This window comes from Xyrauchen texanus, chromosome 7, assembly GCF_025860055.1.
Source record: "Xyrauchen texanus isolate HMW12.3.18 chromosome 7, RBS_HiC_50CHRs, whole genome shotgun sequence".
Taxonomy (NCBI): Eukaryota; Metazoa; Chordata; class Actinopteri; order Cypriniformes; family Catostomidae; genus Xyrauchen; species Xyrauchen texanus.
The window spans coordinates 3,739,759-3,765,919 of record NC_068282.1 but is presented as its reverse complement, the minus strand read 5'-3'; the positions used below and the strand labels follow the sequence as shown (position 1 = coordinate 3,765,919).

The following is a 26,161-nucleotide window of genomic DNA, read 5'->3' as shown; positions in this document are numbered from 1 at the left end:
TGTTTTTAATAACCATATCACATTTGAACTGAGCTAAACACATGTGAGACTTTTTGTTTTCTTCTTGCTAGACCTAAATGCTACAATTGATGTTACCCAAAATGCCAGTTTGACTGTTTATACAGGCAGAGAAAAGAACACAATAAATGTAGAAATTCTCTACAGATCAACCACTTTAAATTTGCTATTGAGTTTAGTACAATATTTTATAAACTGATCTCCTTTTACTCTTATGACTAGGCAGGTAGGTTGAAACTAGATAATAAATATTTTCCAGCTTTGTTACTTTAGCTTTTTATAATTCCATTATTTTTCATAACTAAAAAAAAAAAAGCGCTCTCTAAAAACGAATGAGTAAAACAGGGTACAACTAATGCTTCAAGAAGCCCTAACTACTAATGTATGTCATAATAAAGGCTTTTAAACATAGCTGCCCGATCACTGATCGTCTCACACCGAATCATCTAAAAAAACAATATGCATGTCGCTGACCCTCGACATTTGTGCGTCGACCCTTTGACAGCATCTTAATCCTGCCAGTGACAAAAGCACAAGGTTACAAGGTGAATCTCACGAAACCCGTTTAAAAGATGTCCGGTCATTTTTCATTTTTCTGGGTCGATTTTTTTAATATTTATAATAAATTAGCTTAAAAGAAAATGAAGCAAAATTTCAAGAATTATTTTTTTTTCTTTTGCATTATTTTCATGCCAAGCACATTTCTACAAAAACAATGATTATATATATATATATATATATAATCATTTGTAGAAATGTGCTTGGCATGAAAATATATATATATATTAATTAAAATGGGGAAAGAAATTATATTCAAAAGTGTCCAGACGCATTATAGCAATAAGAATTTCATGGGAAAATATTAAATTTATATGTGCTTAGTTGTCAAAAAAATAACACCAATGTCAAAAATCCTAAGGTCCTAAAAATTCATTTTAAGCAATAAATAAGTTTTATGTATACAAGTTATTTGTAATAACTTAGTCACTACTGTAATACACACACACACACACACACACACACACACACACACACACACACACACCATTGAGGACTTTCCATAGACATAATGATTTTTATACTGTACAAACTATATATTCTATCCCCTAAACCCAACACAACCCCTAAACCTAACACAACCCCTAAACCCAACACATCCCCTAAACCCAACACAACCCCTAAACCTAACACAACCCCTAAACCCAACACATCCCCTATACCCAACACAACCCCTATACCCAACACAACCCCTAAACCCAACACAGCCCCTAAACCCAACACAACCCCTAAACCCAACACAACCCCTATACCCAACACAACCCCTAAACCCAACACAGCCCCTAAACCCAACACAGCCCCTAAACCCAACACAGCCCCTATACCCAACACAACCCCTATACCCAACCCCTAAATCCAACACAACCCCTATACCCAACCCCTAAATCCAACACAACCCCTATACCCAACACAGCCCCTATACCCAACGCAACCCCTAAACCCAACGCAGCCCCTAAACCCAATGCAGCCCCTAAACCCAACACAGCCCCTAAACCCAATACAACCCCTAAACCCATCACAACCCCTAAATCCAACACAACCCCTAAACCTAATGCAACCCCTAAACCCAACACAACCCCTAAACCCAACACAGCCCCTAAACCCAACACAGCCCCTAAACCCAACACAGCCCCTAAACCCAACACAGCCCCTAAACCCAACACAACCCCTAAATCCAACACAGCCCCTAAACCTAATACAACCCCTAAACCCAACACAGCCCCTAAACCCAACACAGCCCCTAAACCCAACACAGCCCCTAAACCTAACCCTCACAAAAAACTTTCTGCATTTTTACATTTTCAATAAAACATTGTTTAATATGTTTAAGCTATTTAAATTATGGGGACACTAGAAATGTCCTCATAAACTATATTTATAGCATAATACCCTTGTAATTACCAGTTTGTTACCTAAAAAAAATTGTCCTCATAAACCACATAAACACACACAGACACACACAGACACACACACACAGACACACACACAGACACAGACACACACACACACACACACACACACGCCCATTAAATGAAAAAAAATAAAAATAAAGAAATGGTATTAATAAAAAAAAAATAGATAGTTAGATAGAAAGATAGTATATGTTAAACTGCCTTTAAAAGGTGCACTCGGCCATTTCTGAAAAACACAGTTGATATTTGAGCACAACTGCCAAAACAAACACACCCCTCCCCTTCAGTGCTCCTTTGGAAGCTCCGCCCTCGACTTACCATAATCTTTCGTTTTTTAGTTTATATTCGTCTGTCCTTTTTCTCTTGGTCTGTTTCTCAGCCATTTGTCCTCGGAGTTTAGAAAGTTTGCATCAGCCGTCGCTCTTCTAATGAATTTCCCTCTCGATCTGCCCCCATCCGGTGTATGTGCAAGAACCACCCCTTGTTGCTGATTGGCTGGAGTAGTGTTGTGTGAATCGGAACGATCCATTTTGTTTTGTCCCATTTACAGAGCCAGGGCTGTGAACAAATACTAGATTTTGTTCAGCCCACCCACAGAAGAGACCTCTAGAAGACTGTGAGGAGATATTTGCAGAATTTGACATAAACTGTATTGGATTCGAATTACTGAGTGCACCTTTAAATTATACGTTAATGTATGCTGACTTACTGTAATACAGTAAAAAATTATCTAATAAAAATCAGTATTGAAAATGATGGGAATTACGAGTAAACTAAAAGTGAAGCTTTTTTTCTTTTAAATTGTTTACGTGTCAAACGTCTCGTCTCGCAAAACATTTCCAGACGGATTTTGGTAAATAGGAAATGTTGTGGGAAAATGTTCCTAGTTGTTAAAAAAAAACCTAAAATCTTAAAGGAACTAAAATTCATTTTCTGTATGTTTTTTGTATACAAGTTCTATATGATGTTTTCATGAGATTCACCCTAAAAAGGCCAAAACAAGAATCAGAAACGTATAATTGTATAGCTACATTTACCAGCTCTTAAAAAGACAATAACAAAAGAGTGACCAAACTATCAATACATTGATATAAAACCCAACAATTTTGATACCATAAGTCAAGAACCTAACACATTAAATAATAGATGCAGAAGAAAGCAAACACATATGGATCTTTCTCCTTCTCACAGAAACATTTATAAGCCCAGTGCCAATCAAAGCCAACAGCGCAATATTATACCTCTCATACAATCATAGACTTTTTCCCTTGAACATACGTACATATCGCCACACGCCCAGCGCTGCTTTCTAAATGCTTGTTGTGTCTGGTGCAGTCTTGTCAACAGGACTGCTGTTGTCTTGACTCCTAGCGGAGCGTTCCTGGCCCGGTTTGGAGTCTTTGTCTCCGGTACTGGTGGAAGAGGGACCGGGTGAAGGTAAAGACTGCCCGGAGACCTTATAAGCCGCCAGGAACTCTTGGATTCTCTCCGAGGTGGGCTCCCATTTGGCAAAGCCAGCATTATTTTGCAGGAAAATGACTGCCGTTCCATGGACGGCCTTGTAGTACATTTCTTCTCTGAGAGATCCAAAGAGGAAACAGATATCACATATAGCTACAAGCATGGCCAAGCACACCAATGGCAAACATTTAGACTGAATATGGAATTCTGGTGGTGATTTTTAGCAGAGTGGTGAAGTAAGATATTCCTTTTATTACTTAGTGTTATACAAATGCTTTTAACTTTTGAACTATAGGTGGTGGGGTCAACAAATTGAGATGGTATTGTTAGGTCATCACAATGCCATATATGAAGTTTCATGTAAATACACCAAAGCATTGAAGAGATACAGCCTTAGATCCTTATTGGCATCTTGCCATTCAATTCGTTGATGTGTTACATGAGAATGGTTTGGTCTATCAAAAAGCATTTAATAACTTTTTGTCATGAGTGTCTATAGATGATACATGCAAAATTTCATGCAAATCAGACTTACGGTCTAGGAGGATTTTGAATAAGTAGATTTATTATTAAATTCAAAATGGCGGACAGGAAATATGGCCGACCATGGCAAATTTGGCATCACACAAAGAAGGTAACTACACAAGTCTCATTACAATAGGCCACATTAATCAAAGGTTACAAATATTTCTTGGTATCTTTTGATGACTAGGTGGCGCTGTCCCCAAACTTTTTGAGAACCTTTAGGACAAGGCCCCAATGACACATACCAAATTTTGCAATGATACGGCAATGCGTTTGTAGTGTAAAGAAATTTAAGGCTAAATTCACAATGGGGTATTATTCGACTTGTTATATCTCAAATAATCTAAAGAGACCAGTCTCATGATTTTAGGCCATACTATTCAGAAGTTATAAGCAAAAATATAAATCTTTCATATTTCTTGACCACTAGGTGGTGCTGTTACAAAACTGTGGAGATACCCTCAGGACATGCTTGTGATGAAATATACCAAGTTTCATGTCAGTACGCTAAAGCGTTGCGAAGATACAGCCTCGTGTCCATTTTGGTGTCCTCGTTGTCGAATTCATTGATTCGTAACACAACAACGGTTTGGTTAATCATCTGAATTTGCTTACACTGTATGACCCAAGGAAAATAGGCAAAATTAATCAAAAGTTAGAAGCATTTTTTGTATCTTTTGACCACTAGGTGGCGGTGTAAGGACATGGCTCCAATGACACATATTCAATTTCGTAATGATACGGCAATGCATTTGTGGTATACAACAACTTAAGACAAAATTCTAAATTGCTGATATGCCAACATGGCCGACATAGGAAAATTGGGTACCATTCAACACAGTATATCCCAAGGATTCTAATGAGACCATGATTTTAGGCCAACTATTCATAAGTTATAAGCAAAAATAGCAATTTTCATATTTCCTGACCACCAGGTGGCACTGTGCCAAATCTGTGCAGGTACCCCTCAGGTGACGCTTGTGTTGACACATACATCAAGTTTGATGTCAAAACGCTAAAGTGTTGCTAAGATACACCATCATGTCCATTTTGGCATCCTCATCGTTACATTTGTTGATGCGGTGCACATGAACAGTTTGGTTTATCATCATATATCACCACTAATTTTAGTCATGAGTGTCTCTAGATCATATGTGCCAAATTTTGTGCAAATTTGACGTTTGAAAAAGTAGGTTTAAAAAATTCTAAATGGCGGAAAATGGAGTGGGCGGAGATGAAAAAACGATGCAATATTTCCATCAAAATGGGGACGCCTTGATGAGAGAGGTTAACAGAGATATGTGGGGCATGACCACATAAAGGTCAGAGGAAAATATAATTTTGTTTCTAGAAAATCCCTGAGTACAAAAACTTTTTTGACTATGCATAATAATGGAATCTGAAGTAAATCAATTAAAACTTCACTTATATTTAATTGAAAAGACCAGCATGGATGTTCTGCATAACATCCCCTTTTGTCATTCAGGTTTGGAAGGACAGAAGTGCAAGTAAATTAATTGGCGTGTGAACTACTGCCAAAGGGTTTCTGGATCAATGTTTTTTTTTTCTAACAGTTAACAAGGAACAACAAATCTTTTGACTCCAGAGAATGCTGGTCTTGTGTGCGACTGACCTTTTGCAGATGTGCTGCGAGCCGCTGCGGTACTCGTGCTCAAATGCCGGCACGTTCATTTGGTGCCTGCGGAAGCGACTGGCCTCCATCCGCGTCAGAGCTGGAGTTGGGGGGTCACGCCACTCTGGCACGAAGATGACGAAGGACAGAGGCTCACTGGAGTGTTCCAGAAGTTCCTGAGAATGATGGCCACAATCCAGACAAATTTAGTGACATTTGAGACTGTAATGCCACACTCTCTTCAGAAAACTCAATGCTCCAGAATGAGTTGAACATCAAAGTCGCTCACCTCAATGTGTGTCACCATGGAATCCATGAACTCCTCACAGAATGGAGGGTTTGCCTCAAATGAGCCACTGGCTGGAGAGAAGTGGAGGAATGGCCTGTGAAGACAAACTGGTGATGACACTAGCTTTCATGAAATGTAGCAATAGCTGCACATAAGGCTATTTTGCAATTGAATTCATCGATCTGTCTGAGGGCATTTCTAAGGACACGTCAATGTACACATTTGTCAGACAGATGCTTTTGAAGCATCTCACTTTGATTGAGTTTAATGTAGTTGAAACACGTCTTGAGATTCCTGCATTCAGAATTGCCTTATGGTCGGGAAGGGGGACACGCTTAATTCAGTAAATGTTTTACACGTTTTTTAAAATAAATGAATCACACAGAATTAATGCGTTAAATCGACAACACTAATATAAACATTGTATTACCATAGTAACAAAAACATGGTACTTTTTGGTGCTTTCTGGTAGGGCTCGGCGACATATTGAATATTCACGATATAATCATGTTGATTTTGCTGACGATATAAAATTAAGCAATATTTTGAATATCGCGGTGATTCTTCATGGCTGCACAATTAATCCAACTAACATAAAAATTGTGATATGGTAATATGTGACGAGTAAATTGGAAAAGGCTTTGATTAACAGATAAACATGGTCTGTGTCACTTCAGAATAAGCATGTGATGCGCGGTTCTGTACACGCATGGGGCTTATGGGCTCGTGGTTTTAGTGCGTTTTTTGAGCAGTTCACATGCACTGTTAAAGGTAAGCGGATTCAAGCATACAAGTTATTATTACAAATCTGCACTCTCACTTAGTGTTGTCAAAAATAACGGTACCAAGTCGGTACTCAAACAAAAAATTATTTACAATACCAGAATTTCTGAAGGCACCGGGGTACCGAGTACCGGGTCTACCCGGTACCCATGCAGAGGCGGGAACTTTCGAACGCTCACAACAAGCAAAAGATGGCGACAAGCAAAGCTGCTGCGGAGCCTCAACTGAATCATGGCGAAATGAAAAGTGGAAAAAGCCAGGTAATTTGAGGCTGATGAAAAGGGAAACATCACAGATCAGCAAAAACCTGTTTGTAAACGCTGCTTTCGCAATTTTCTGACGATAGGAGGGAACACATCAAACTTAATAAAGACAGACACACGGATTTATACAAGCAAATAAAGCAGATGAGTTTAAAAGCATATTATCATTTGCATTAGGGCTGAAACGTTTAGTCGACATTATCGACATCGTCGAAAATACAAAATTGATGAGAAAAATGTTCGTTGTCTAATAGTCGTTTGATCTCATTTAACGTAACATGAAATCACATTAAACTGTAACGATATCGCGTGAGAGCAGCAGTTCACGCCTGAGGAAGAATTACACAGATCAGTCCAGATGCACTCGAAACTTTCACAGTTTATTTTATGTAGATCCCAAAGTATTAGGGAATGATAAAAAAAAAGCATGTACCGTTGTGGAATAAGCGGAGGCGGAGTTCTTTAAAGGAAACATCCCGGCGTAACATCTTAAATGCAGTAAAATTGCTTTATTAAAGTTCAAATAATACAGAAGCAGGTCATGTTAATAACTATAAACTCAGAAACTGGCATTTCTCTGTGTGGTCAGTGCCTCTTCTATGAGTTGCGCGAATGTCCCGATCTGGGGGGAGAGATTGAAACTGTACCCGGCTGAGAGAGACTCTGCCTTGGTCGCTCCTCCCTCGCGCTTGCACGCTAAATGCAGCTAGATTAGAATGCGGTTGCTCGCGACTTAATCATAATATCTACATATGTCACTATGCATTTCTTATCATGAAGAAAATTGGCAATATGCAGCTTTATTAATAAGAGACCACTTTGCACATTAGTTTGTAAATTGCTTTTTATTCATTCTATTGTATGCTTGTTTATTTAGGCTTTTTTTTAGTACTTGGTAAAAACTTAAATTAAAAGTTGCAAAAGTTGACGCAAATCTTATATAAGTGTTCAAAAATACTTTAAGCATACATTGTTCAGTTTTGTTATAATTAAAAAATAATATATTTAAATTAAAGTTTTGCTCAATGGCATATTTTTGTTCTTAGTTCTGCTGCTAATGTTTTGTTAGACTTTGTTAATAAAAGAGTGTTGTTTAGTAACATGTTTTTGTTTGGTACTGAAAATGGTATCGAGTACAGTGAAATTTCACTGGTATTGGTACAGACTACTGAAATTTTGGTACCGTGACAACACTACTCTCACTGTCAAAATAAAAGTTCCAGGTGAAGTAAATAGGACAGAAATATATTACGTTCATATAAAACAAATCTAATCCTTAAAATAATAGCAATATTTCAGTAATATATTAGAATAATAAACTTGACTGGGTCCAACAGTAATAATTTAGTATTAAGCAATATTCAACCTGGTTTCAAAAAAACAAGTTCAGTAGTTTTTTAGGAAAATACATGAAGGTAAATAATGTCCAGTTTTTTTAATATCTTTAAAATATTGAATCTGGCTGTCTGGCATTGTAAACAATGGTTCCTCTAATTAAAAAAACTAAACTTCTGAGCCATTTCAGAGCAAATATATAATTGTAGAGATATATATTGAATATTGTCAATATGTTAAAAATGTCAAGACGATGAAAGTGCCATGGAACTATTCCTTTTACATTACATTAGAAACTTTTGACATTTTAATTATCGAATTAACAAAAATAGGCAACAATCAAGTTATAAAATTACAAAAAAAGCTTTAAACAAATATACCCTCGAGATCCAAAGAAGCCGTCAGTATCTGCAAATGCGGAGCAAAACTGCTTGAAATAGCAGTTGAGAGGAGAGGCGAAGCACTCAAACGTCACTCCAAACTGTTTATTAAGAGCCTCGAAAACCGGAACGGGCAGCGCCCCTTGTAGACCGGACCCCTCATTCACACCAGAACCAAACATCACCTGAAATTCACAGAGAAACATGATATGACCATGACGCACAATCAATGCTGGTGCAATATTGATTACAAATGATAAAACAATAAATTGTCATCAAATTAAGAGCAATCCACAGATGCTCATTTGAAAGCTACCTGGTATCTTTTGATAAGGCACCACACACGAGACAGAAACTTTTCGAACTTTAGGTCATCAATACAGCTATATCGATATAGAAGCTCCTGAGAGAGAAAGATGACAAATAAGAAATAATCCAACCATATGAAGATGAAATCCACAAACAGACATGATGGAAATATTTGGTTAGGGAAATCAATAAATCTGTTGTAAGGCTTGTTTGATTGCATTTAAGTGCACACACCAGTTTGTTGAAATGGGCGCGGTTGACCTTCACCATTTCTCCTTTATACCGCAGGCAGGCGATGTCGTTCTCGAAGTGCAGCTCCACGCGGGGTTGAGGAGGGGACGGCACGGACAGTCTGACGGGATAACAATACACCAACCGGTCCTGAACGACTTTCGCCTCTGTGCCGTCCACTAGAACACAAGGACAATATTACTCAAAGTGGCTCTAAATTACTTAAATCTAGTGTAAAATAGAGGGATAGTTTCAAGAAAACAGATTTGCACATCTGACAAAATTAGCAGCTTTTAACTTGACTTTGTATTTTTTTCTCCCCAATTTGGAATGCCAAATTCCCAATGCAATCTAGGTCCTCATGGTGGCGTAGTGACTCGCCTCAATCCGGGTGGCGGAGGACCTCAGTTGCCTCCGTGTCTGAGACCGTCAATCCGTGCATCTTATCACGTGGCTTGTTGAGCGCGTTACCGTGTAGACCTAGCACGCGTAGAGGCTCACCCCAATGTGACTCTACCCACCCTAGTAGCCAGACCAACTGGTTGCTTAGGAAGCCTGACTGGAGTCACTCAGCACGTCCTGGTTTCGAACATGCGACTGAAGGTGTGGTAGTCAGCGACTTTACTTGTATCTTTTACAATAAAGGCTTTTATGACTGAACAAAAATGACTACTGAAATGCTCACTCATTGACTTCATGTCTTGATGCAAGTTACCACACAGTAACGCAATACTACCCTCATGTAAATTAGATTTCATGACAGTTTAGAGTATTATAGAGTTCGATTACCCACTCTCGATAAACATCTGATTATTTATATCCATCATCCCAGGAAACATTCAATGTAGTAATCCAGACATCACTTTATTTTCTGTATAGTCACACAGTATAAACAGTACAGATGCAATGAAAACTCAAAGCGTTTCTCCCAATGAAGTCTCACACACACGCACGTAAAACTGGTGATCTTCTTTGTATAATTTGTTGGTTTTATTTTATTTCTGTTAAGGAAATGGTAAAATTCTCTAAGTAGCTGGCTAGTTGTTTACTAATGGTGGCTCAATGGTTTGTGTGTCATAGGTAAAATCATAGACCAATCACAGGCTGCAGCACCTCCAATAGTCTCCCACAGTCCCTATACACCCCCAAAGTACCTACTCCAGAGTAGGAGCCAAAAATCTCCCAAAAACGGTTCAGAGGAACTCCAGTTCCCTATGCCTCCAACACACTACACGACTTTCAAAGATGTCGGATCGTGGTACCGTTCATATTACACAACTGTCTGTCTTGTCATGGAAGTCGTAGCGTTTTCAAATTACACAACGAATTGGCGACCAGGGTGAACACATTACAAGACATTTCACTATTGACGAATCCCCGACGACTCTGTCGTGAAACATAATTTGGAGTCCAGGCAGAGTACACGTGAGAAGTGACAAGAGATACGAAAACAAATTTTCATGCTACAATTCAGATGAAACATCAAATAGAAACTGGTGCTCCTGCCAATGTTCCACTAAACTTTCCTCCATTTCTTTGGTCCAATGAGACTTTCTTGATACCGCAGCCATGCTAGTTGATGTCCTGTTGCAGGTACATCAGGACTCCTCCCACTGAAACTTCCCATGCCCCGTTTCTTGCTCTCTCATTGGCTGTAGGTCACAGCTGCAGTTGTATTCAGTCATAACATATTTCACATTGCACGTTTTGAAATCGCAGGCAGGTCCAGATATTTAACATTCTAGATATCTAGCTGACAACGGCGACAAGTCTGCGCTTTTCTCAAATCGCTTGTTTGATAGTTCATACATTGCGATCGTCGCTCACGGGAGCGAGCTCCGATTTGCCTACAATTTCAGGCTTTTGTCGGCGATCTCCACAAAACTGTCGGCGAGCAAATATCGGGCTTAAAATCGTGTAGTGTAAACTCGGCATTACATGCGAATGCAACATAAACTACTAGTCCTGGGGAAAAGTACCTAAAATGGGCTTTAGTACATGCAGTGGGAAAGGCCTAATGACAGTTTGCTAAAACAATATTGGTTAACATTAAACAACAGGTCTTGAAGACAGCTGAAAAGTACATTTTAGAATTTAAGCTCCAAAGAGGCGGTCCTACCAGAGATGTTGCAGTCTTTAAGAAGAGCAAGGTGAATTTGGCGGATTCGGCGCACATATTCTGCAGAGATGTGATAGATCTTTGAACAGATGCCTTCAACGGAATCCTTCGCCACACTCGTGACGTGAGGGCCACACTGCTTCCGTAAGTGCTCGAGTCGATCCTAAAAATTTTAAAATGAGTTTAGACAGCACACAGATGTGAAGGGTACATGATAACATAAGAGACATTGAGTGTGTACCATGTAGTCCTCTTTGCTGGCAGAGTGGTCTCGTCTAAGCCAGTTCATGGTGTCCTCAACGTTCCATTTGACCACCTTTCGACAATCAGGAGTTGCGTTTCTGTGGGAACACACAGTTTATTTTTGTCTCAAACTCTTAGTCAACATGAAACCGCATTCACAACCCGGTAGTGTGACGCATTTCCGAAAAAACTATTTTTCGACCAAGGTGACTTCAACCAAAGAGTAGTTTTTCAGCCAACATTTTGAGGAAAGACTACACCATGAGCATGTATATATAAAGTAAACAGGGTCTATTTTGATTCCATGTTGTTTTGGAAGTTTGGAATAATTACCTGGAGTCTATCATTTTCTTTGCCGCCTCTGCATATTTGAACAAGAGTTTTCTAGCCTCTTCCTTATACTTGATGCGAGACAGCCTGTAGTTTGTAGAGAGGAAAGATAGAAAATATTATCATAGAATCACTTGAAATATATAACTGGGACTTGATGGTTTTAAGGTACACAGATGTAATTATGACCTGATTGGGATGTCGTTCATGATCTCTCGGAACATGGATGGGGAGATGACCGGGTCGCATTCACTGGGCAAGAGCGGATCACCCCCTTTATCCACCACCTTCCTCTCCAAAAGCCAGCGGTTGAAGGATTCTCGTGGCGGCTCTATACCTAAAAACAGACATTCAAGCGCTCAGATTCTGACACAAACACAATAACTGTACACAGGTTTCCTTGCTGTATATGATTGTTTGGTTTAATTGCAGGATAAATGCTAGAGATGATAGGTAATATTGTTTAACTTGTGGATGAGACGGCCTGAGGCTGCTATCACCAACGTGGTGTGTATATTTTTTAAATGATCTTTTTGAGACTTCCTAGCACATATTACATTCCCAGTCTCTGATGTCCTGTTTAACATTTTAAGTCACTTTTATCATGACTATAACATAAAACTACATTTTAAAAAAAAGGTATAAAGGAAATGTAAGTGGTGCTTTTGCCTTCGACATAGCTCAAGTGCTTCCTTCAATGGAAGTCCATGTAAATTTTTCATGCATTTTATCCTCCGACAGGCCAAAAGTGTTAGTCAGATCACTTCGAAAAAATAATAGCACGCCTCTGCTCAACATGCCACACGATTGGTGGTAATCATTCATATCTGTAGCAAAAACAGTGCATGACAAGCACGCTCCAAAGTTTAATACTTAGGGTTAAAGGTTTGTTCAAATAATAGAGGAATATTTCTGGTTAAAAACAAGTTAAGCTCAAACCGCATTTGTGGCATAATGTTGATTACCACAAACATTTAATTGACACATTTTCTTTGGAAAAGGCAGAAATCAAGGTTTTGGTGAGGAACTTACAATGGAAATCAACGGGGCCAATTCTTTGAGGGTTTAAAAAAAGGCAGAAATGTGAAGCTTATAATTTTATAAAAGCACATTATTTAGTTTACACGGGTATTATTTGAACTGTAAAGTTGTTTAAATAATCGTTTAAAGGTCATTTTTAGGGTTTACGTGTTATGTTGTTGTGGCATCCAAGTTGTCAAAATTAAAAATAACTACACAGAGGTTAGTGGTTTTAGCACAATAAATCATGTTAACGCACATACCGTTCACATCTTGTGACTATACTTTTGAAACATTAGTTGCATCCCAAACCGCACACTTCTGCACTATTAGACGTCATTTTTAAGTGCAAGTAGTGCGAGTAGTACGTTTACGCTGAAAATGCCGCAAAAAGAAGTGTACTTTAAGTACCCGGATGATGCACTTTTTCAACCGTCAAAATGGTGTGTGGAATGTTGGACACTTCATGCACTCAGCGCACCAGGCTTGCCGTACATAGCGGAAGAGGTGGAGTTACAGGCAGCGATGGTGATCTGGCAAAACTATTGTAAATTATGGAGAATATGACAACTAGCGAAACTTGTGAGGACAGCACCTTACAAAAGTTAGTTAAACGCTTAACGATCATACCATGCAGTGTGAATATGTAATAATATATATATATATATATATATATATATATATATATATATATATATATATATATATATATATATATATTATTATTTTTTCTTTTTCCAAATATTATAGATTTTTGAGTCATGAATATAAAGATGTTTTTTTAGGGTTGCTCCATTTGTCCTATATTTGCTCTATTTGTATCAACAGAAAATACAAATTTTAGACTTCCAAACATTCTTCTCCCTGTTCTTCTATTTTATATAATAAAATAGAAGAACAGGAAGACCTGCAACAGATGTCATGGCCCCCACGAACCCTCCACTGAACATCGTGTCAGTCTGAGATAACAGAGACAGAAGCATCTGAGACAGGCTAAAAATAGATAGTAGAACTGTGGAGAATTCTCCAAATCTGGCGGATGACACGTCGCGTTCTAAAATTAGAAACAATTATTTATTTTCAACAAAAGGTACAAAAACACCGCCAAGGTGCCAACGCACAGTGTCAAAATTCTGAAGTGCCATGGAGCTCAGCTGGCATAGTTTTCCATCAAATTTGACCAAATAATTATCAAATGGGCACCTGCAGGATTTAATCTGAGGGTACGCACAGAAATCCACTTAATACACTTTTTATATCTAGGGAGATTCGGGGGCAAAAAAAACAACAAAACGTTCAATTCTAGTGACTCTGAAAGAAGCATTGTTTTTTTTTTTCTCGAGTATGAGTAGCGTTCATGTACCCATCGGCTAAAACATTCGTTCCAGGAACCATTCAGAACAGAAGCTTTCTTGCGCTAAAAACGCAAAATGGACCACAACGAAAAAAGCAGAACGCAGGTGTCTTGAGACACGTTTTTATCAGTTGAAGTAGCACTCACGTGAGAGATCCTAAAAGCACAGTGAAAAGTGACGCTGTTGTCAAAAGATGCAAAAACCCATTCAGTTTGAACAGCCCCTTGTTCACGTGACCGCGCTAGCTGAAGTTTCTCAAAGTTACCTCTCAAAAAGACAGCCTTTTCTTTCAGTTTATTGTAGGTACATTTCCACTCTATTCAGTGTTGTTTGTAATGGTCTGCACGTATATAGCGCCTTTTTAAACCTTAGCGGTATTCAAAGCGCTTTACACTGCGTCTTATTCACCCATTCACACACCAATGGCGGCAGAGCTGCCATGCAAGGCGCTAGCCTGCCATTTGGAGCAACTTGGGGTTCAGTGTCTTGCCCAAGGACACTTTGGCATGTGGAGTCACAACCCACTCTACCACCTGAGCCACAGCTGCCCTGTTTGTTCTGTGTTCGTAAAGAGATACATTATATCCCTCTTGTGGCCTCCAACGCCATTACTCCAGACTGTTCAACAGAGGCCAGCTGAGTGAATTGGAAAGCATGCAAATTGGGCATCTAATTTAAATGTCAGCCAATTTTAATATATCGATGCCTCAAAAATATATAGATAAAATAACGTGCTGATCAATAATCTATATATCTATATTCTATGACATCACTAATGTATATATCAAAATGACATTGAACTCAGAAACTGAAAACATGTTCACCATAGCAGGAGTATTCGAGTAATTGTTTTGTGTGAAGTGCATTTTTAATGTGATTTTGAATAACTATGCATCACATCACTGATCCAAATACACCACTCAAAAATACTATAATCAAGTTAAGAAATTGAATAGCACCAAGTAGGGACAAACTACTTATGATAGAAAACTCTGATGCAATAAAGCTGAGCTGCAGTTTCAATATTAGCAGGTTCCTTCCGGTACCTTTGCACTCATAAACATTTCAGGTTAACACAGGCTGTGGAGGCAGACGTACCCTCCCGCTGAGAGCACAGCTCATGGTAGTGCTGCCGTAGTTTGGTGGTGAGTTGAGCTCTCTGCAGTTCAATCTCAGGGTGGGGTGGGAGATGGTCCGCTGGGGCTCGCTCTCGGATCACGGCGTTGGTCTGAATGTCCAGATCCCAGTACACTCTGCAACACAAACTTCAGTTATTCCAGGTCTACAGCTCGGCCACACGTTTTAAAGTGATACTTCACCTGATGATGTCACACAGCCTGTAATATATATTCAGAAACACCTATAACACACCTTAACCGCTTGGATTTTGGAAATATGATTGTGTATTTTTTATGAATTTTTGAAATGTTCTAATCCATATAACTTCCTGGTCATGTGTCCCGATGATGTCACACCACATGTACCATATATATAAACTATTGGACGAAAGAGATGATAATTAAAACAGCATGGGAGAGGAGAATGATTGACTGGAAAGGCAACATGGTCTCATTAAACCACAATTACGCGCCTGACGTGCTTTGGAAACGTAGGGACAAAGAAGTCAAAAAGACACTGAAAGATAACGACATCAAGTTTCAGACACTGTTTCCAGTCAAGTTAAAGGTGTTTCACAAAGATTGCACAAAGCTATATAATTCAGCTGAGGTGGCAGTGATCGACTTAGAAAAAAAGAGGCTTTCCGACCACAATCAACAATCACCCTGCCTCATTGATGGAGTGAATTCAGCGTTTGTCCTGGAGAAAGACCGGTAAAAAAACACGGAGCTCCATTCCTCTCCTCTGCATCTTATAAAGAAAACTCCTGGCATTCAGACATCCACAGGTTGAAGAGGAGTGAGTAATAAACCAAGATCACTAAAAATACAGGCACGACAAGTTCAGGTATGTGGCGTTTCCCGTAGGTCACTCCCACCAATATTTTGTCATGTTCACATTTCAAGTGTTATATAAGGAAACATAAATCTCAAGTGCAAATTGTGCCAAAATGAAATATGAACATCCACAATGCTACAAAAATAGTCATGTACATGGGCCCTCTGTCCAACATGAGTGCAAGAGGCTCATTCCACGGAGCAGTTTTGTCATCAATCTTTAATTAAGGGCCGATACAGTACGACACCAAATATGGAAGTCATGTTGTTAATTGTGTTTTGTTGTTTCTTGTATTTGAAAATTGTCCATTATCTTTCTTTTCCTTTGAGTTCACGGTCACTGTTAAGCCTGAGGGTGTGTTAAGTCACAGAAGATGTACACGTTTTAGCGATAAGAGACAAGAATATAGAAAATATAAAAATGGCATCCTTTAATGTAAATGGACTACTCAATCTTGTAAAGTTAAGCAAAATTCTGACCAAACTTAAGATAAATTTGAGGTTGCATTGTTGCAAGACGCACATAAATGAAGTGGAACACAGACAATTTAATTAGATGTGGTTTAAACACATTTTTTCAGATAATGACGGGAGATATATAATGATACGAGGCAGAGTAGAGGGCACACTTAATAACTTTTTTTGAACTTTTATGCCCCACCAGGAAGTAAATGTTCCTTTTTTAGGACCATAATAGACAAGATAGCCTCTGAATCACAAGGAACCTTCATTTGTGGAGGTGACTTTAATGTTCAACTAAACCCTCAATTGGATTCCTCAAATCCAACTCGCCAAACAGCGAGTCCAGTGAGTAAACAAATCAACATAATGATGAGAGAAACTGGATTAATTGATATATGGAGAGACTTTTTCCTATTACTCTAATCCACATTCATCAACTCAAGAATTGATTTTTTTTTTGCTTTTGGGAGAGACAAACATGAAGCAAAAACTGCGATATAGGTTTAATTGACATATCTGACCACGCTCTGATATCTCTCTCATTGAGTTTAGAGAGTAAACCAAAAAACAACATGGAAACTAAACAGTAGTTTTTTTGAACAGCAGATGAATCAAACAGCAAATTAAGAAATTGCACATTATATAGTAAATAACGACAATGGACCAGTGACACCTGCCATATTATGCGCTAGTTAAGTGGCCCACTCCAGTATAAATATCCCGGACAAATCCCCATTTATACAAGTCTTGTGGACCCTCTGTCTCTTCTTTTTGCACTGTTTAAAGAACCTCTGGGCCAATGGATTAGGCAGAACCCCAAAATAAAAGGAATTAATATAAAGGGAGATGAGCATAAAATAGCATTATTTGCAGATGATGTATTAATGTATCTAACAGACCAGCACAGTCATTTGGTGAAATAATGAAAACATTAAAACTATTTGGTTCCTTTTCAGGTTTCAAACTAAATATTGACCTTCAATTACAACCCTTCAAATGAAATTACAAAAGGAATATCATTTAAATTGACAAGGAAAATGTATTAAATATTTAGGAATATATCTCCCTAAAGATATAAATGACCTAGAAATGGTTAACTATGGACCAATTAATACAAACATTTAATCAGATATGGGATTTTTCAATATGGGATCTAGAATAGACTTTTGCTTTTGCAGTCCTTACTTCTAGATCTCCCCAAAAACAGTTTACAGAATGGGATAAATTAATTTCCAGATTCATATGCCATGGTAAAAAATGTATCAAATTTAAAATACTCCAGTTGAGTAAAGAAAAAGGTGGAGTGGCATTACCTTGATTACAGAAATATTACTTTGCAGCACAGTTAAGGCCTATTATTTGTTGGTGCAATCCTGATTATCAAGCAAGATAGAAGGACATAGAGATTAGGTGGTTTGGAGAGATTCCTACACAAAAAGTATTGCTGATAAAAGACTAATTATACATACAAATTTAAAATCAATGGATAAAAAGGTATCATTGAAAATTTGATTTGAGATCACTAAGAAATATATATAATGGAGAGTATTCAGTGAAAGTACAAACATGATGTAAATTTGACACAGATTTTAAATAATCGCTTTAAAACTTGGGCAGAGAAAGGGCTTATAGCCTACTATACTATCTATATAATAATACTGGTGGCGTAGTGGGCTAAAGTACTAAACTGGTAAGCAGAAGGTTGTAGGTTCGATCCCCACAGCCACCACCATTGTGTCCTTGAGCAAGGCACTTATCTCCAGGTTGCTCCGGGGGTATTGTCCCTGTAATTAGGGCACTGTAAGTCGCTTTGGATAAAAGCATCTGCCAAATGCATAAATGTAATGTAAATGTATAATGGGGAACTTCCAAACTCTTAAAGAAAGACAATCTTGAATCAAATGATTTCTATAGATATCTCCAATTGAGACAGCATTTTTATCATAAAATGTAACAAAACGTGTTGTGGCAGAACCAAACAACAACGCCATCATAAAAATATTTGCATCATCTTATAATTCCCAATTGACAGAGAAAATCATCTCCAGATTGCATAAATGAATGACAGGTTTAGTTGTAGACTAAACCTCATATATTAAGGAGAGATAGGAAAAAGAGAGCGGTGCTGTAATAACTATGGAAGAATGGGGAAATATCTCTAAGCTGAAATTGGTCAACCTCTCACTCTTCATACTGGAGGGAATTTTGCACTATTGGTTTTTTGTTACTCCGATACAGAATAGTAAATTCTGAGGTAATTCATTGTGTTGGCGACAGTGCGGGTCTCAAAATGCCAATCATTATCACATATTCTGGGACTGTCCAAATATATCAAGACATACACAAGGCATTGGAAAAGATCCTGGATATTTTGCTTAACTTCAAATTTGATTTGGCAACACATGGGAAAGTCAGAATAAATATATATATATATATATATATATATATATATATATATATATATATATATATAACTTGCATCAAGCATACTCTAACTAGGTTTAGTATAACATTTACATTTATGCATTTGGCAGACGCTTTTATCCAAAGCGACTTACAGTGCACTTATTACAGGGACAATCCCCCCGGAACAACCTGGAGTTAAGTGTCTTACTCAAGGACACAATGGTGGTGACTGTGGGGCTCGAACCAACATCCTTCTGATTACCAGATTACCAGTTATGTGCATAGACCACTACACCACCACCACTCCATGTATAAACCTAATTCTCCACAAATAAGCAACTGGATAAATGTTTTAAAGAATCTCTTCACTATGGAAAAAATAACATTGTCTTGAACCTTCAGAGAGACAGATTTATTCAATGTTGGATTAAATTGATTGAGTATGAAACCAATATTGAACCAAATGCATTTTTGATGTAGATTGATTACAATAACTGTACGTTCACACCAGAAGCAGCGAGAGCGTCAAAATTCGCTCTGGCTGCCCTGCCTTCGATGCTCGTGGATGCTCTGACGTAGTTGAAATAGGCGGCAACGTTTGTTCAGAATGCTTTGTTTTGTGAACTATATTTAAAGGGGCCGCAATTTAAACATCCAGACATGTCGACCATTTACTTTTTGTCGACCTATCACAAGTAGCGTATATCCTCATGAACTCTTTAAAATGTAAAAATAAGAAATCGATCGATGGCAGAAAGTAATTAAAATTATAGTTGTTTGTTATCAAAATAAAATACATTTGTAATAATAACTGTGGTCTTGGTCATATATTACAGGGAAACCAGTCATGGCAATAATTAATTTCTCCTCCATTTTATCTTCGGAACGAATGTTTGGTGGGAACCAAAGTTTACACAGTTATGTTCTCTAGACTTCGCTAGAGTGGAGCACTTCTATATTACAATAGGTTGCCGCCGAACCGCGTCACAGCTCATTACCATAATGTTGACTGCACTTGAACTTCCATCTGACGCCCACGCCGCCCAAGACTCGCCGCGCCGCTTCTCGCCGCCGAGAGAAGCTGGCTGTCATTGAAAATGAATGACTTCCGGTCGATTTGACGCTCTCGCCACCTCTGGTGTGAACGTACGGTAAGAATATTCATTGATTGATGTGACATCCTCCCTCACTTCTGTAATTAGTTTTATGTTGGGATAACAAACCTCTTAAAGTAGTACAGTATATTGCTTAAGATAACTGGATGTGAGTATATTCAATGAAGACTTAAAATATGTTGGAAAATCTATATCTGTGGAAATTGTTGTCAATTCTTTCTTTTTCACAATAAAATTTTTTTTAAAAAAAGGTGTAAATAACATCAACATCGTGATGGAAAATAAATAGCGGTTGAAAGGTAAGCATGGTCCTATACTCACACAGCGGGCCGGTATGGAGCCGGTGCAGGTACGCTGGTCTGGGCTTGTTTGTCATCTGTGGTGGAGGTCCAGGGTTTGACTCCTGGTGTGCTGGGAGAAATAGGGACTGTAGGAGTCGTCGGAGTGACTGGAATCTCAACCTGAATATGACAAATCAAATATCAGCAAACAAAAACACAATTGTTGCTGAAGGGCTATTTATTTCATTTTGCAGAAATAATCGCGATTACAATTACAGGCGCCACAATTATCTTGATTATCGTGATAAGTCAATTATAGCTGTCCATGTAGGTCTACTCATGCTACATAAATTTTTTTAATGTAATTTTCTATTTTTAAATATTTTTGCAGTAACTGAGCATTATAACCAATCACAGACAAGTCTGTTGCTCACTTCGGTGAATAATGTATTTAAAAATGTAATAAAAGCTTGGTTTTGATGCTGCTAAGAGGGCTAATGTGAAGTTGAGCATTTAGGCATGGTCTTCATTTACTGATAAATCACCTACAATGCATTAAAACCCTTGGACTGTAAATCAGAGCAATACATGCTTGATGTACCACCTGTTTTCAGCAGGGGGCAGTCAGCACAACTCCAGCTGTATAGGCAACGCACAGCTGTACAGACTACAAATCACACTCAGTGACAAAATCTTGCATTCAAAAACAGCTGGACGGAGTACAACTCCGAATTCAGGGATCTCGAGACGTGTTTTATAAGTTTCAAACTACATTTAACTTCATTAAATGTTGAAGTTATTGAAAACGTCGACAATACAAAATTGTCTATTTGTCTATATGTCATGCAATGACTGCTGGACAATTTATTTTCAGGAGATTAGACTGAAACATACATTCCTTCAGACTCGAGTCATGCAAATGCAGGTATCTCCAGACCTCCTCATACACACTTTCTTGACGTTCATATCTACAGTTTTTATTTTTACCTTCGTCTCCTGTGATATACCGGTGATTTTTTCCTCTTTTAGCGTTTCTTCATGACAGCAATGGCTCAAATGTGAGTATTGACACTTTGTGGATCCACTAATTTGTGCAAATAATTCCAGGCGCATGTGCAGTCTGCGTGTTCAAAGACGCGCGGTTAGAAAAATCGGGCTGCACGCGTTCAGTGCTCGAGCACTCTGCTGATGACTAGATTTGCATCACGCATTCTGTATAAAGTATACTTTGGGTTTAGTCTACATCCACATTAATCAGGATAAATTTGAAAGCTCCTTTTTTGTTTTTAATACACTCTTTGTAGACACTGCCGTTTTCAAAATCTGATCGTCCACACTGAAACACCTGAAAACGCTTAAATTCCCTTACTGGGCAAGATAAAAATATATGTAAGACACTTGGCCCTGCGTCATCTCCATCTCCAAATGCAACTGTAAACTTGTACAAAGTAACATTTATCTTTAACGAAGCTATCAAAGTGGATAGCAAGCGCAACAAAGCCGCTACAACATTGGCCGCCATCTTGATTGTTTTGGGTTGAATGGATCACATGGCTGCGTCACATGACAAATATTGTCATCATTTTAGAATATATAGATTTTCCCTGTCCAAACGACAAGTACATATTTTCGCCTCAGTGTGGACTGAAGGCCAAATCTTAGCGAAATTAATGCTTTTCAAACTAAAACATATTAGTGTGGTTGTGGTCTTACTGTAAGTAAGTAAAACTGACCTGTGGCCTCTTGAAACTGTTCGGCCCCCTTTGAGAAGCATCATCTGATGGGTGTCTCTTACGCTGGCCGTTTCCTAGTCCTGCTTCCACAATCGCCTCACCAGAGGCTGGAGCTGCGTTCAACCCCAGAGGATCCGACTAAAACAAGGGCGAAAAAAGAACATTTATAAATCGAAAAACCTGTCAAAATACTAATTGAGTCCCAACAGAGATTTGCCCCAAATTGAATATCCTTTACAATGAAAATTAACTGCCCCTGAACTTACAATGACATCATGTTGCCCCAGGACAGGCATCTCCCACAGCGATTGGTTGGTGAAACGGTTAAAGTAATAAGGCCGATTCTCCCTCTTACTCCAACATTTTGACCATCCAGCTTGAATCAACTCATCTAAAAGAGAAACTCACAATCAGAGGGACATGGCACAGCTGTCTAAAATGCAAAATCTTTAAGTTTTTGAAAGACTTATCACATATTCTTTGCACTGATCAAATCACCCCCATTGTAATGTATGGTTCAAGAACTACAGTAAGTATTGTATTATTAAGCTATACAAGTAACTAAGAAAGTCTTCCTCTTGATGATGTGCTCACAGATACTCATAATTACAGACCTGGCAGCTCTTGGATGGGTTTGCTGGTAGAGGGTGACAAGGGAGCAGACTCTGAAGTGGACCCGGTGGGCGACATGACCAACGCCGAGTCTGTCTTTACTGTTCCGTGGTTTTCACTCATCATAGCTCCTCATTTGTCCTGTCTTTAGAAGAAAATAGTCACACCCATATGTTTGGAATCTCAAAAACTCCATATATAGCCTATACCTGAATAAGTGCAATTAATTTTCACATGCTAAGACTTTCTGACAGTCCTACCAGTTGGGTATTTTCCACAATATGTTTTCACACTGAATGATCATGATGAAAAGTGAATGCCTGCTTAATTTGCGATATAACAGTATGTCAAATCTTTAATAATATCTGCATACTGGATTTTGATTAGGCCATATTAACATATTGAAAGAATTATTTGTAATTTATTATTATTTATTTTCTTAGTACACCATTGGGGTTCCCTAGGCCCCAAACATAAAGAAACTACAGTCAAGAATTAAAATGAACTTTCTAATGTGATTCGATAAACTTCGCAGGACAATAATGAAACGTAATAATAATAATGAAAGGGAAACGTAAACTTTAATCATCCTCCTTCGTTGGCATTACACTAAACTTTCACTGATACAAAAATAATTCAAACAAAGAAAACCACAACTCTACCATTGGAAAAATTAACACTAGCTACTGTACACCCTATTTCATTGGCACAGGTACAGTATTGTGACTTTTTTTAAACAATGTATACCTTAGTAAAACAGCGGTATCCATTGGTGCACCAACAATACATTGTAGTGCCATGAAAATACCATACATGTATATGTTAACCATTCAATGCCATTGTATCAATGTACCTCAGTATTATCATCAGATACCATTTTTGTACCAAAAGTTTGAGATTGCTAAATCTCAGAAAGACATGAGCATAGTACAAAAAAAGTACTATAGTGGTACCATGGTACAGTGACGATATCAAACGAAACCATGACAAAACCATGGTACCACGTCCAAAAAACATAGAAATACCGCGGTACACGTTGAAGTACCAATACCGCGGTACGTGAATATTGGAATCATAGGGAATTGTATATTTATACATAAAACATACTACGGTATAGCCATCTGGTACCATGTCCATAAACCGTTGTATTGCCATGGTACTTGTTGTTTAGAAAAATCACGTCTCTGACCATAAATCGCATATCTATTATATACCAAACGTTTACTGCGTTTGTCGTCGTTCATAAGAGTGCAAATGAACGAAAGAAGGACACGCATGCGCCTGCTCCGTCGCCCGCCCCAGCTCGAGCCGCCCGAAAAGAAACCCGGAGGAGGAGGAGAGGGAAACGTTCAACAAAGAGCTGCGGCAGCAGGAGCGGACGTGCTGCGAAAAACCAGGGGAAATAAAACTAAGTGGCGGAGCAAACGACTTCATTTGGGCAGGGAAAGGGGGCTAATAAACTGGGCCATCACTAGAGTTTATTAAACGGGTCATGTGTGAAGTTAAAAGCTTGCTGATCGTCGACGGTTACCAACACAACATTTTACGTGCGCACTTTCGCTTCGTGGAAACGGTCGAGAAGATGGCGCGCGCGCTCGCGTACTAGACGCCGCTCTCCCTAAATACTGCAATGTCTGTTTATTTCGTGCACAGCGCGCGCATTCAACATCAGCGGGGATATTTTTGTGCCCCGTGCATTCCGCCACCTGTACATAGGTCTAGTTCTGCTGTTTGACATCTGAATCCCTTACCTTGGAGAGGTTTGTTGGAGTCCTCAATAGGCTTTGCTCTATTCAGTCCGGACCCGCCTCCGCCTCTCCCTCCCCACCGACTCCGCCATCTTGTATCGGGCACTCGGACCCGGTTAATGCGCAGGCGCGGGTTTACTTGCCGTCTGCAGGGAAACCCGTCAAAACAAAGCGGCCATATGCAGAGAGGCAGCGGCTGTGGTGAGCTGCTTGGATGAGACATCGACATTTTAATGTCTCAGTGTGAAATAGCTCTCGTTATGTCTCGCTAAGCATATTTAAATTACCCAATTATTTTATCTAAAAAAGAAAAACGGCACAAAACCCAACTAACAATTTTTGGTTCCCACAACGGATATACCAACGTTCCCTGTTAGTTAGCTAGGAAAGTATTTTTACGGAAATATAACGTTACCACTGATCTATAGATCAGTGAACGTTACCCTAACGTTCTGTTAATGTTCCACTTACCTCCATTTTCAAATCATATTTATATTTACATATCCAATACATTCATACATCATTAATCATAAATAAAACAATCAGTCTTTATACATAATCAGCCCAATTGATCCATTGTTTAATTAAAATAATTTAATCATCATTTAATAAAAAAAAACATGAAAATATTTTACAAATAAAACCTAAAAATAACCATTAGAAAATGTTTTGTGTAAGTTAGTTTAGGTTATCCCACAAAACCCTGCAACATTCTGGGAACGTTAGTGGTTATAAAATAAAGAACCTAAAGGAAACGTTTTTAGAACATTAGCGTATGGTTCCCAAAACATTACCAAAAGGTAACCATGTGCTAACGTTAGGGGAACATTCTGTGTTTGCTGGAAACGTCCTAAATTGGTTGGCTTGTTTTAGATGGGTTTAAAAAAAATTGCTGATAAGACCAGCTGGGACACAAGCTAGCCTCAAGTATTAAAATCCCCTAAAACCAGTCTGACCAGTTATTTTTTATGAAAATGATTGCACATTTTGTTCTCTAACAGAATCCAGTAGATCTGTTCAGCTTGTAGTCCGCAAACCCAGAAGATAATTCGCCATGGGTTCCCTCTGGATTTACTTATGTGTAAAATAAGTTATACAGTAAACATGACGATATGTGGACGTTTTGTTCTACAACATAAATTACACACAGGCTTACCTCAAACGTGAATTTTAAAGCTGCCGTGCATTTTAAAAAAAAGTATGTAATTCAATATGGCTTAAAAATTTCATGTTTTAGGTAAGACTGTGTGTAATTTATGTTGTAGAACAAAACGTCCACATATCACCAAGTAATCTTTACCACAGACCTTATTTTACTCATCAGTTCAAAAATCCAGAGGGAACCCACGGTGAATTAGACTTTTGGGTTTGCCTACAAATTGACGTCACAGCTGAACCGCTCTATAGACTTATGCTGCCTTCATGTGCTATCAGAATTATCCTAATTCCCACTTCTGAAGTGTTAATTATGAGTATGTCGTGTTCACGTGCTTTGTTGTCAGAAAGAACTGGAAACATGGATGAAGCAAGGTTCATTCATACATATTTCTTGAGGAACATTTATTTTGACACCACAATACATTTC

The 26,161-nt window shown here is 38.5% G+C and overlaps 1 protein-coding gene across 1 annotated transcript; it reads right to left on the bottom strand.

Annotated features, from left to right (window-relative positions):
- Positions 1–1,800: 1,800 nt before the first annotated feature.
- Positions 1,801–25,077, bottom strand: LOC127647044 (mRNA (2'-O-methyladenosine-N(6)-)-methyltransferase-like). The gene is made up of 16 exons (XM_052131109.1): positions 24,580–25,077; positions 22,831–22,973; positions 22,483–22,607; positions 22,217–22,354; positions 20,524–20,663; positions 15,363–15,517; positions 12,079–12,226; positions 11,893–11,976; positions 11,558–11,657; positions 11,317–11,479; positions 9,201–9,376; positions 8,974–9,060; positions 8,658–8,842; positions 5,897–5,990; positions 5,608–5,783; positions 1,801–3,565 (listed from the first exon to the last, which is right to left on the bottom strand). Exons 2-16 carry the CDS (start codon positions 22,952–22,954, stop codon positions 3,298–3,300), a joined length of 2,163 nt encoding a protein of 720 aa, XP_051987069.1. The 5' UTR covers positions 22,955–22,973; positions 24,580–25,077; the 3' UTR covers positions 1,801–3,297.
- Between the last annotated feature and the right edge of the window lie 1,084 nt (positions 25,078–26,161).

What these genes read in the sequence shown, in the direction of transcription:
- LOC127647044 (XM_052131109.1), bottom strand. Translation starts at nt 22,954, where the DNA reads ATGATGAGTGAAAACCACGGAACAGTAAAGACAGACTCGGCGTTGGTC. An exon ending in GCGCCCATTTCAACAAACTG is followed by an intron (nt 9,061 to 9,200) that starts GTGTGTGCACTT and finishes TTTCTCTCTCAG; the next exon opens with GAGCTTCTATATCGATATAG. An exon ending in GGCTTCTTTGGATCTCGAGG is followed by an intron (nt 5,991 to 8,657) that starts GTATATTTGTTT and finishes TTGTCTTCACAG; the next exon opens with GCCATTCCTCCACTTCTCTC.